Source organism: Vulpes lagopus, chromosome 19 (assembly GCF_018345385.1).
Source record: "Vulpes lagopus strain Blue_001 chromosome 19, ASM1834538v1, whole genome shotgun sequence".
Taxonomy (NCBI): domain Eukaryota; kingdom Metazoa; phylum Chordata; class Mammalia; order Carnivora; family Canidae; genus Vulpes; species Vulpes lagopus.
Genome location: NC_054842.1, coordinates 16,431,095 through 16,443,209, shown reverse-complemented (window position 1 = coordinate 16,443,209; position 12,115 = coordinate 16,431,095). Strand labels below are relative to the sequence as shown.

The 12,115-nt window shown below is 34.5% G+C and overlaps 2 protein-coding genes across 5 annotated transcripts in view; both read left to right on the top strand.

Annotated features, from left to right (window-relative positions):
- RBMS3 (RNA binding motif single stranded interacting protein 3) overlaps nt 1-12,115 on the top strand; it is a 1,727,904-nt gene that overhangs the window by 19,633 nt on the left and 1,696,156 nt on the right. For all 4 annotated transcript variants that reach the window (XM_041733599.1, XM_041733601.1, XM_041733598.1 and 1 more), the window contains exon 2: nt 6,627-6,685. The gene's annotated coding sequence lies outside the window, so the exon portion shown is untranslated. The remainder of the gene's footprint in view (nt 1-6,626; nt 6,686-12,115) is intronic.
- The window catches only part of ZCWPW2 (zinc finger CW-type and PWWP domain containing 2), a 109,177-nt gene that overhangs the window by 89,944 nt on the left and 7,118 nt on the right, over nt 1-12,115 (top strand). The window contains exons 6-7 of the mRNA XM_041733626.1: nt 6,627-6,685; nt 7,972-8,039. Coding sequence (XP_041589560.1) covers nt 6,627-6,685; nt 7,972-8,039 — 127 coding nt within the window. The remainder of the gene's footprint in view (nt 1-6,626; nt 6,686-7,971; nt 8,040-12,115) is intronic.

Genomic DNA, 12,115 nt, shown 5'->3' with positions numbered 1-12,115 from the left:
TCAGTGGGGGAAGTAACTGCAGATGTGGTGGAAATAGCAAGAGAACCAGAATTAGAAGTCAGCCTGAAGATGGGACTGAATTGCTGCTATCTCATTATAAAACTTGAATGGATGAGGAGTTGCTTCTTATGAACAAAGAAAGTGGTTTCTTAAGATAGAATCTACTCCTGGTGCGGTTCCTGTGAAGTTTGTTGAAATGACAACAAAGGATTTAGAATATAACAAACTTCATTAATAAAGCAGTGGCAGGGTTTGAAAGGATTGACTCCAATTTTGAAAGTTCTGTAATGGGTAAAATGCCTTCAAACAGCATCATGCACTACAGAGAAATTGCTTGTGAAAGGAAGAGTCAGTTGATGTGGAAAACTTCATTGTTGCCTTATTTTAAGAAATTGCCACAGCCAGCTCAGCCTTCAGCAATCACTACCCCGATTGATCAGCAGCCGTCAACGTCAAGAGAAGACCCTCTATGAGGAAAAAGACTAGGATTTTCTGAAAACTCAGATGATGGTTAGCATATTTTTTAGCAATAAAGTATTTTTTAAATTAAGGTATATACATTTTATAGACATAATGCTTTGCATGCTTAATAGACTACAGGATACTATCAACATAATTTTTCTATGCTCTGGGAAACCAAAATATTCATTTGACTCACTTTATTACAATATTCACTTTGTTGCAGTGGTCTGGAACTGAACCTGTAATATCTCCAAGGTAGACCTGTATGTCAATTCTAGGAAATCTTCCTTAAAAACCCTATGTTCTCCTCTTGCTAAAATATCCAGTAACTTTAGGAAAAACTATGGAAACTGGAATTGTTTGCAACGGACTTAGATTTTTAGAGTTTTCAAGTAGAGATCAAATAATCTAATTTACTGGTACCATTGAGTCAGATAAACAACTGTGACATAAGTTCTACTTTTCATGGAGGTCTTTACTCCCTGGATACTGTGTTTCCATTAGCTTTTAGGATTCTTAATCTCTTTATAGATATAAGAGAAACCTGTCCTATTTTAAAAAAAGCCTGATTTTGTTATGTTTTACCTCTTATATAGTCAAAGACCATTAAAAAAATTAAGTCCAAGACTTTAAAATTTATCAGTAAAGTAGCCAATAATAGAGCTTCTTGAAGTGTGCTGTTACTTGTATCCTCAGCCTGGATTGGGAGATATCAATGGAAAGTCTTTCATGCCTTCTATTTAAGGTGGTCTAGTGGTCAACTTCTATTTTTAGGGAAAATACTCTCCTCTGTCTCAGCTCACTGCTTGAATACACACTACAGTGTTTTCTCTGCTAAGCCCCTCAAAGCAGAGAAATCCACAGTGCTTTAGTGAGAACTTACACATAGCTAAAGATAGTGCAGAGGATAGCAAGATATTTATAAGTCATATTGCCAGAGACCGATCTCTGATATTGTCCAAATCTTGCAGGAATACTGAGCTCTACCAAGAGTGACTGGACTGGACCATGTGGTAATTGACTGACATTTATGTAAGAAGCACTAGATTTGTATTCTCTCTGTTAAAATCACGTTTAAGATAGGACTAGAGAATGATTATTTTAACTTTCTCCTTTTTCAAAGAAGAGTGAAAAAGAGTAAATCATTGACTAGATACTAGATACTAGATTTGTATTCTCTCTGTTAAAATCATTTTTAAGATAGGACTAGAGAATGATTATTTTAACTTTAATAAGTAAATCATTGACTAGATACTAGATACTAGATTTGTATTCTCTCTGTTAAAATCATGTTTAAGATAGGACTAGAGAATGATTATTTTAACTTTCTCCTTTTTCAAAGAAGAGTGTAAAAGAGTAAATCATTATCTAGGCCCGAAGACTTAACTTTATTATTTGTACTCTCTGGATACTCAGATTAAGTAATAACCATCATTTAAAATGCTGCATGAAACTAGTTTTCATCCTTATTCCAAGCGTATCTTCCCAGCAGGTTTTCCAAAGGGAAATGAAAATATTGGCTTTTCCTCCTATATGATAACTTTTGACAAGGAGTTTGTGTATATTATTCAAGGCACATATTCACGTTTGGAAATTCTGTCAAAGTAGGCAGCTCTTTAGTGATCATTGACTGACAATTACTCTCAATGGAAAGTTACAAAACATATTTATGTCTTCTATGAACATAAAATGCTGAATCAAAATTTTATGCCCTCAGATTTAACACAAAGCTGTTCTTAAAAGTAAAATGGTTTTAATTTAGATGAATAGTGACTTAAGGAAATGGGCAATGTCAAGTTACTTTATGAAGATTATATAAATCTGATGTAAACACAATTCCTACGGATTATTTTGGCAATCAAAGGCAATTCTGTCATTTGCCATTCCAGTCAGCAATCCTAATTACCACTAAATATATAAATATTTTTTTCAGTAGATGGTATTTGCTCTCTATACATATGCCTCTTGTAGATGCCTCTATATCTAGCAAGAAAAGAATTAACACTTGTTTTGGTTTCTTTAAAATCAATGACAGTATATAGCATTTTATTTGGATGGATGGGTGTTGACTAGACTAATGCCTAGAAAACTCTAGTTTGGGTCAAGTCACCTGAAGAGCTTACTTAAATATGGATTTCTGGGCCTCACTCCCTGAGTTTCTGATTCAGTAGGCCTCAGATGAGCATGAGAATTGCCTGTCTAATAAACTCTCAGAGGCTGCTAATTCTGCACATAGCAGCCCTGACTCTGAATAGCATGAGGCTCAACAACATAGGAGAATCAGATGTGGAACACAGAAAGAGAAGTGGAAGGGATGAAATACATAAAGATTATAAGTATCTACTTGTGGGTTGAATAGTAGCCCCCAGAAAATATGTTCTCCAGGAACCTCAGAATGTGACCTTATTTGGAATTAAGGATCTTTGCAGATGTAGGTAAGGATTTTGATATGAGATCATCCTGGATTAGGTGGATCTTAATCCAATGATGAGCATCCTGAAGAGTCTCTCCATAAGAGACAGACTTCTATCCTACAGAACAATAAGTAAATAAATTTCTGATGCTTTCCCAAGTTTGTGTTAAATTGTTATTGCACCCTTGGATAACAAATAAACTCCCATAAGTCCAACCATACCAAAACATCAAGTTCTGCCATATGCTCTGAGGAGAAAGGATAGAATTCTGATACTAGCCCAGTGGATTAGTATAACAGGTTAGACAACAGTTGAATATTGACTAATTGTTGAGCTCTGTTAGATATTTTCTGGGATGTTATTTAATTTCATCTTACCCCCAAATGCTTTAAGGTAGTTATTTTTTAGCAGTAATTATTAAAGATCTTGAAATACAGAATGGTCATTTAGTCAGAAAATACTTATTACATGTCTGCTTTATACCAGGCTCTTGCTACATATTCCAGTGGTAAGTGATTTACCAGAAGTGATACAGCTAGTAAGTACCAGGGATTAAATTCAAATCATGATCCTGTCATTCCAAATTCAGTGTTCTTCTCTATCATATATTTTATCAAGGCTTGGAGCTGGAATGTACAGGGCATTTGGCAATACTGACTACTAGTTCATTTTGGCTGCTATGGAATATTTAAAAAAGCAGAAAGGAATTTATTATCTCTAACAGAAATCTCATTGATTTATGGAAGGTATTTAACATTATTTCTTTCTATTAATATCTATGAAGTAGTTTGTACTTTGTTACCTTAATCTTATTTCCCCTTGTAGCAACCCTTTTACTTTAAACTCAAATATGCATATAATTTAAGCTGATCCTTAATAACAAGATAGAAATAATAGCTCTACATTGTCTTTGGAGATGTAGAACAATGATTTTTAGACAATAATATTTCCATATACTTTTTACTTTACTTACTTTCCACAGTGCTGGAAAAAGTGCTTGAATATTACCTTGAGGTTAAAGATCACACACACAAAAAACCCACCTATTTTTTAACATCATAATAATATGAATTCCCTGAGTGTTTCATACAAACTTCTTTTGAATGATTATTAAGTTATTTAAGCTGTTTAATAATGCTTTAAGAGTTATTAAATTCAACCTTCATCTTATTATAATTAATGCTTTTGAACATACAATGTGAATGGCACTCTGCTAGCTGCTAAACATTTAGTACATTAATAAAAAAAGTGTTCCCACCCTTACGTGGATGCTTGTATCAAGATCAGTAAAATTAAGATCAATGTAACCGTGAAAGATTTAGACAAAATGGGCTAAGAAACTGCTCACTTTCACAGGTTAAAGTGAAAAGATAAATAAAAAGAAACTAACAAATATTAAGGTGAAAGTTGCATTGAAGTTTTATCTTGGGAAATTAGGGTAAATTGTATGAATTTGTTAAAGATTTAACTCAACAACCATGACAGTACAGAATGGACAGTAGCACTGGCACTATTTTTTCCTAGTGATAATTTGTTTTGGTTGTATCTTTCTCTGAACATTTATTCATTCATTTACTCTCCAAACACTTCACAGGCACCTATAGCATACAAGGTTTGGCATGGAGACAAATATATTATCCAGTGAGAAGATAAGTCACGTGTACTATTAACTAAAATGTACTACAGTGACTCTGATCTAAATGACATGGATCATAACTCTTATCATGGATTGGTTCATGGGTGAATGTAAATTCTATATCTATGAATTAATTACAAATTTTATTCAGCTATCTTTTGGATTTTGATTTCTTATTTATTGCATTTTAGCCAGTGACTTTGGTCTGTAAAATAGAGAATTTACTTTAATACTTTTGAGGCTTCCTTTGTGACCTAGTAGCTGATCACATTTGTAAATGTTTCAGGCTTGAAAATAATACATATTCCTTAATTATTCAGTGCCAGTTTCCAGTGCTAGTTTATCAAACTTCTTATTTGTGTTACTGAACATTACTGTTTCTTTGCTAATTTTTTTGCTTTATCATTTTCATATGAAAAGTAAATTAAAATATCTCATTTTAACTGTAGATTAGTCAGTTTCTACTTGCGATTCTTTTCTGTTTTTTGCTTTATATATTTTAAGGCGGAGCTTCTAGGTATATATAGGTCAGGACTGTTATATTTTCTGGATGGATTGTTTCTTTTAGCATTAGATAATAACCCTTTTTATCTCTGATTATGCTTTTTTTTCTAAAGTAACATTGCTATGTTGGGTTCCTTTTGTTAATCATTTATATGTTATATTCTATCTCTTTACTTTCCATTTTTCCATGTCACCAAATTCTTTAAAAACTATACCTTATTGAGATGTAATTTATTCACTCTTTTTTAAAAGATTTTATTTATTTACTTGAGAGAGAGTGAGAGCCAGAGAGATGAACAGTGGGGAGAGGCAGAGAGAGAGGGAGAAACAGACTCCCCACTGAGCAGGGAGCCCGATGTGGAGCTTGATCCCAGGACCCCGAGATCATGACCTGAACCAAAGGCAGACACTTAACCTACTGAAACACCCAGGCACCTTAATCACTCTTTTGAAGTATGCAGTTCAGTGGTTTTTAGTATGATCACAGTTTTGTAGTCAATACATATAATACTTCAGTATATACAGTCAATACAATATAATTTTAGAACATTTTTTCATCACCCCAAAAGGAAACCTCACACCCATTAGCAGTCACTGCCCATTTCCCACCTTTCACTAATCCCTGGCAACTACTAATCTATCTCTGTCTCTATGGATTTGCCTTTTTATGGACATTTTGGATAAGTAAAATCATACAACATGTAGTCTTTGTGTTTGACTTTTTTCACTTTTCACTTAGCATAATGGCTTCAAGATTCATCCATGTTATAGTATTTGTCAGGACTTTGTTGTTTTTAAAGGTTAAATAATATTCCATCGTATGGATAGACTACATATTATCTACCCATCGATGGACATTGGGTTGTTTCTACTTTGGGGCTGTTATGAATAATGCTACTAGGAACATTTATATACAATTTTGTATGGACATAATGTTTTCACTTCTCTTGGATGTATACCTAGGAGTGGAATTATTGAATCATAATATAATTCTACATTTAACATCTTGAAGAACTGTCAAACTGTATTCCAAAGTGGCTCCACCATTTCACATTCTTACCAACTGTGTGAAGGTGCTGATTTCTCCACATCCTTCATCTCATCTTCACTTAGATATTAAAATCCCAAACACTTTGCACCTATCCTGGTACATTTTTGTAGGCCTTCACCATGTCAGTTCCTATCTGTATAGTTTTGCACTCCATGTGTTTCTGGCATCTGAATAGTTCTTTTTCTTTCTTTAAAGGTGATTTATGTTTTTAAAACTTAGAGGTTGTTTAACCTAGTATTATTATGTGTTTAACCTAGTATTACTATATTATTATGAGTAGTATTAAGTGAGAAGGGGAGTGAAATGGGAGATGGGCATTCATATTGGATTAGTCTACTATTCCTGGAAGTTGCACAGATCAGTGTAATTGTAGTGACCTTTAAGTGGTGTAATTGTAGTGACCTTTAAGTGGTTGAATTGGGGTTTCAGGTGTGGTTGAGAGCTGTGGGCCAGAGTTTATCTTCTGGACTAAATTACTTGGACCATAGGGGACCCATTATCTTACTGAACTCATCTAGTCCCAGTTTAACTAACTCATCTTTTTGTTGTTATTTTATAGATGCAAGTTTCCAAAAACACTACTGAAAAGAAGCAGCCCAAATTTAGAAGAAGGAAAAGGTATGTTTTTTATTGAGAAGTATTATGATAAAGTTGAAATGTATATATTAGATTTAATTGTTATGACATTTCCCCCTGATTCTTGATTCTTTTTCTCTAAGGAAGAATTAAAATTTTCTAAAAGAATTAAAGTATAAGTAGTAGTCTTAGAAGTATGGAGAAAGGGCAGCGCTGGTGGCGCAGCAGTTTAGCGCCTCCTGCAGCCCAGGGAATGAACCTGGGGACCCTGGATTGAGTCCTATGTCGGGCTCTTTGCATAGTGCCTGCTTCTCTCTCTGCCTGTGTCTCTGCCTCTCTCTCTCACTCTCTCTCTCTCTGTGTCTCTATGAATAAATAAAGTCTTTAAAAAAAAAGTATGGAGAAAGTTTTATGTTTATACAAATATGTTGAAGCAGAACTGTTGAAGATTAATATCATGGGAGCAAGCAGATGAGAAGCAGGTGCTTAGTTTAAAAATAGTGCAAACCAGAAACAGACCTTTATAATGAACTGATAAGCCACTGATGGCAGGTTTTAGTGTTTATCATTGAATCAACCATACAGTTTATTTACTTATTTTTTTGATGAATGATAATCAGTGCTGTATTAAAAGGAGTCCTGCTCAAAGACAAAGTCTGACTCTGGTGTAACAGTCCTTCTCTTATCCTTTGTCCGTTTTCAGAAGACGGATAATTAAATTTTTAAAAAGGACTTACTGCCTTATCTTAGTTATGCTTCATAGTAACCCCATCAAATAGGTAGGGGGTGTATCATAATCATTTCTGTTTGAAAGATGAAAAGTTTATGACTTAGAGAAACCAAATGGCTTTCTCAAGATCTTCTGGTTAGAGAAAATGTGTTTGAACAAATGTTTTCTGACTCTAAGTCAGCAACACAGTATGGTGGGAGAAGCATGGATTTTGCAGTCTGAAGAATTTAGCTGTGTCATGCTCAACCTTTTCCTGCACTGTCAAATTTCTCAATTTCTCAGAGCCTCAGTTTCTTTATAAAATGAGAGTAGCAATTACTTATTAGGTTTTTTGGGGGAAAGATTACATGAAAAAGCCTATATAAGGTACTCAGTGACTCATTAGTGATTTTTACCTAGTGAGAGCTCAGATCAATATTATTTCCCTTTGATTTTTCACTGTATCCTGCTGTCTTACTGTATAAAACAACCAAGGAAAAGTGCCTCAAGATAAAGGAATATATTCATAATTTACAATTATCAATGAATATACACAAATAACCATTTAAATATACATGATTGGTCTTTTGAAACTAAATCTGTCAAATTCATTTTCTAGGAAAGCTATTTTAAAATGCTCTTTTGAAAATGTTTGTTCAGATGATGCCTTATCAAAGGAAAACATGGGTATGTGAAGACCTCTCCTGCTTTTAGTTCTTTTGCTTCTATTTAATTCTACCAAATGTAGTTGTAATTTTTGAAAAGAAAAAAAAACATTTATATATATATATATGTGTGTGTGTGTGTGTGTGTGTATATATATATATATATATATATACACACATACGTATATGAGAACTATTAGTAGGTCACTTTTGGTATTGATTTATATCCTAGAAATTTTCAGTTGTCTTTAGGTTTCTATTCCCATGAATTAAATTTTTCTGGCTCCGTCATGTATTTAATTAAAAAAAACAGGGATCCCTGGGTGGCGCAGTGGTTTGGCGCCTGCCTTTGGCCCAGGGCGCGATCCTGGAGATCCAGGATCGAATCCCACGTTGGGCTCCCGGTGCATGGAGCCTGCTTCTCCCTCTGCCTATGTCTCTGCCTCTCTCTCTCTCTCTCTCTCTCTCTCTCTGTGTGTGTGTGTGTGACTATCATAAATAAATAAAAGAAAAAAAATTAATTAAAAAAAACAAACACCAGAAGTTGTGGGAAGAAATACCAGAATCAACACATTAAAATCCCAAATCTCACCAAAATAAATAAATAAATAAATAAATAAAATAAAATCCCAAATCTCTCCATTCCAAAATTATTGGGGTCCTGGAAGTGCCAATGGGAGAGAAAGAAGAAAAGCAGCAGCCTGGGGCTTCCAGCTGAATTAATTGTCATTGATATTAGAACACAGTAGGGTAAATGTGGAATGCAGAGAGAAAGTTTTAGTTTTCAAAAGCACTTTACTCTTCCTTCATTTTCGTTTTTCTTGAAAAGCAGGTAAATGCTTATTTGCAAGATGGAACTTTTGGCAGCCACGCAAAGAGGTTTCAGTCCATTAAACCCCAAGATGTTATCTGAACCATATTCCCTCTCTTTTGTGGCTACCCCCAGGTCCTATGGCACTGTGTTTCAACTGACTAAGCCATTCATCTTTAGACCTATTAAAAGAAAGTAGCCAGAAGAAGGACAGAGTAGTTATCTTTTTTAATCCTTCTGTTCCCCTCCTAAGCCAGTAGAAAATTCCGTAGTTTCTATCTCAAATTTATTCTGCTGCTACTTTCCTGCTAACCCAGTGCCTTTTCTTAGCTATGTTGTCCCTTTGCCTTACACGATTAGTTCAAATATTCCTGTAGAAAGGCAAAAGTCAGCTTATCCCTGGACTGAGTTCCCACTAGGAGACCTTGGTATTCAGCTGAGGGCTCCAGTGCTAGGGTCCTTCCCCATCCAACTCATGGGGCTACTGCAGAAGAAATCCATCACAGCTAGAAATCCATTGTCTGGAAATCACTCTTCCGCATAAATGAGTGAATACATCTCCATAGTTATCCACTGACACCCTTTCAGTAGTCTCACATTCTCTGTGATTCTCAAGTCTCAATAGTTAATTGTTCAAATCATTAACCTAATCTATGTTTTACTCCTCTATCCCATTTTGAACAACTAAAAAGCAGAAACATCTAATCTACTGTGTTCTTTGCAAGTGCTGACTAGTTAACTACTTCTTGAAAGAGTGGTTCTTTATCAGTAGATCAACTCCCCTCGGTTTTTTTTAGTCCTACTTATATTTCAGTGGATTCCTTGATCTAAGTCTCTGATGTCACTTCTTTTCTTCTTGGCTTGAAGTAGGATCAGTCCTAGATCAAGTAAAAATTATACCATCTTCTTCATGAATGTCTGCCCTACTTTTTGGAGCCACTTTAATTTAATCTCCCATCAGTTTATGCCGAGATTTGCTATTCCTTTCTGGATTTTAAGCCCTACCATTTGCTTTTCTTTCTTCCTTAGTTAGAGATCAGGAGGAGAGCTAATTAAGTGTATCTACCTTACCTGTCCAAGTGTCAGTTGTTTCATCTGTGATAAAGACATGCAGTAGAAGCCCTTTTATCCAACAAGGAGAGAATATCCTAGAAATTAATAGACAAGTTGAGGAATCATTAAATAATGTAAACTGTATGCCCAAGGCTATGCAGATTTAATCTAAGAAATAGCTATTTGTGGAGCATATCTTTGGGGAGAATTACTACCAGGAATATTATGAATTATATTTGTATTGTCCCTCTAACTCATCTTTATTCAGTGTTTAGGGACAAGAAAATTCATCTATAGTGATGAAATAATAATACCAATAGTAATAATGATAGCCAACACCTATAACAATAACTATGTGTCCTCACTGTTCTAAATGCTTCATATATATTTATTTAGCCCTTATAAGATCTATATGAAGTAAATAAGGTAGATATTATTATATTTCTCATTTTATCAGTGGGGAAACCAAGACACTTAAGAGGCTATATGGTTTTTCTAAATCATGTATCTTCTTTAAAGTGTGCAGCTCTTTCCTTGGTTGCTTTGAATATCAAGAATCTTAAAGCTAAATATGTTGGGTTTGGGCACAATACTTGTAGTTGAGTTAAGCAATTTTAAGATTTCACTATTACTCTTCTATATCCCCTTAATGAATTGATTTTCAATTTCTTTTTATCTTTGAGTTTTTGTTATTTGTATTGTTGTATCATTGGTTTTTGTTGGTAAAGGATTAATTTCTTTTGGGGTAGTAGACAGTTTATAGAAGTTTAAATAAATAAAAAATTGGCATGTTATCCAGGTTCAACTAATAATCTATGGCATTCATTAATAAATTAGCAAAGGATATATCCATCAGTTACCTGAAACAGATAAGCATGGGAAAAGATGGTCTATATCATGGGGAAAGCCCTAGGGAAGCTTAAAGGCCTTAGGGGCTGGGGTTGGGAGGTAGAACGGGGTGACAGGGAGAAAGGAGATTTCTTGCTGCTCAGGACAAACTTTTCTCACCTACTCTTGGTTTAGAGTTACCTTTAACCTCTGTACTAAAAGGTGGGGTTGGCCCACATGCCCCTTTCCTAGAAAACTCCTTGCCTCCTGTTTCTGTTTGTGTCTCTAGGAATGGTGCTCTCCTCTTCATTACACTCCAACTTGTATTTTACTCACCTCTACCTTTAAATTGTGAACATATAAAAGGAGTGTTTGTGATTACTTAATAACAAAACAAAACCCAAGTACTTTTTCCTCTTCCTCACCCTCCTGTATACAAACACCTTCAAAATTTCAATATTGAAATGACCCTGAAAGTTTATTGAAGGTGATATTTTTCAGTGCCAGCTTTGGGGTAGGTAGCCTAACCAGTAGCTTCTTTATATAGGGAAATAAACAGCTTCTTTAAACATTTAGTAGAAAAGTAGAGATTGGAGAAAACTCCAATAATATATATTTAAAGACTTTTAAAATAGCAGCTGATTTATTGACACCAACAATAAGTTATTTCTTATTACGAGTAGAAAAACTACACAGATTATTTTATAAAAATTCATTTTTAAAAGCCTGATATGGACTTCAGTATAAAAGATACCTCTTACTTTTTTTTAAACTTTCTCTGAGTAATGGAATAACTGTAATGCTACCACTTTACTCTAAACAACAAATTGAAACAAGTCAGGGAAGTACAGGATAAACAGTATAGATAGAAGATTATTGGTCATACAATCAGCAAAGGCATTCATTCTGTCTCTATCTTTGGAGGATATCATTGGCCAATTTTGATAACCTAGTTTGTGGATTACAGTAACTGCTGTTTCTCGAGAATTATTTTTGAACTCCATTGGTTTACAATATAGGAATACCTATTTAGAAAAGCAAACCTCCCATTGCTCTGGAAGCAGAATTTGACATCAATCAAGTTGGTGTTATGAACCCTGGTTGATTTATGAAGTCATCCATTACTTTGTCTACCCTTTGATCAAAAGGCAGTGTACATATTTTTCCAGATCACTTGAAAATGGAGGGCCTACAATGCCATTCGGCAATGACATTCATTATCATAAATTGATTGTATTTTAGCCTAGCCTTAGAAATATAAAGATGTTTGTATGCCATTTTTCCTTTATAACATAGCTCAAAATCCATCTTCTCAACAGTACATTAAATGTCAGTATCAATTTCCATAGACTCAGAATCTAAAGTAGGAAAACACAGTATCTGTGAGTGGCATTAAGAATCAGTGT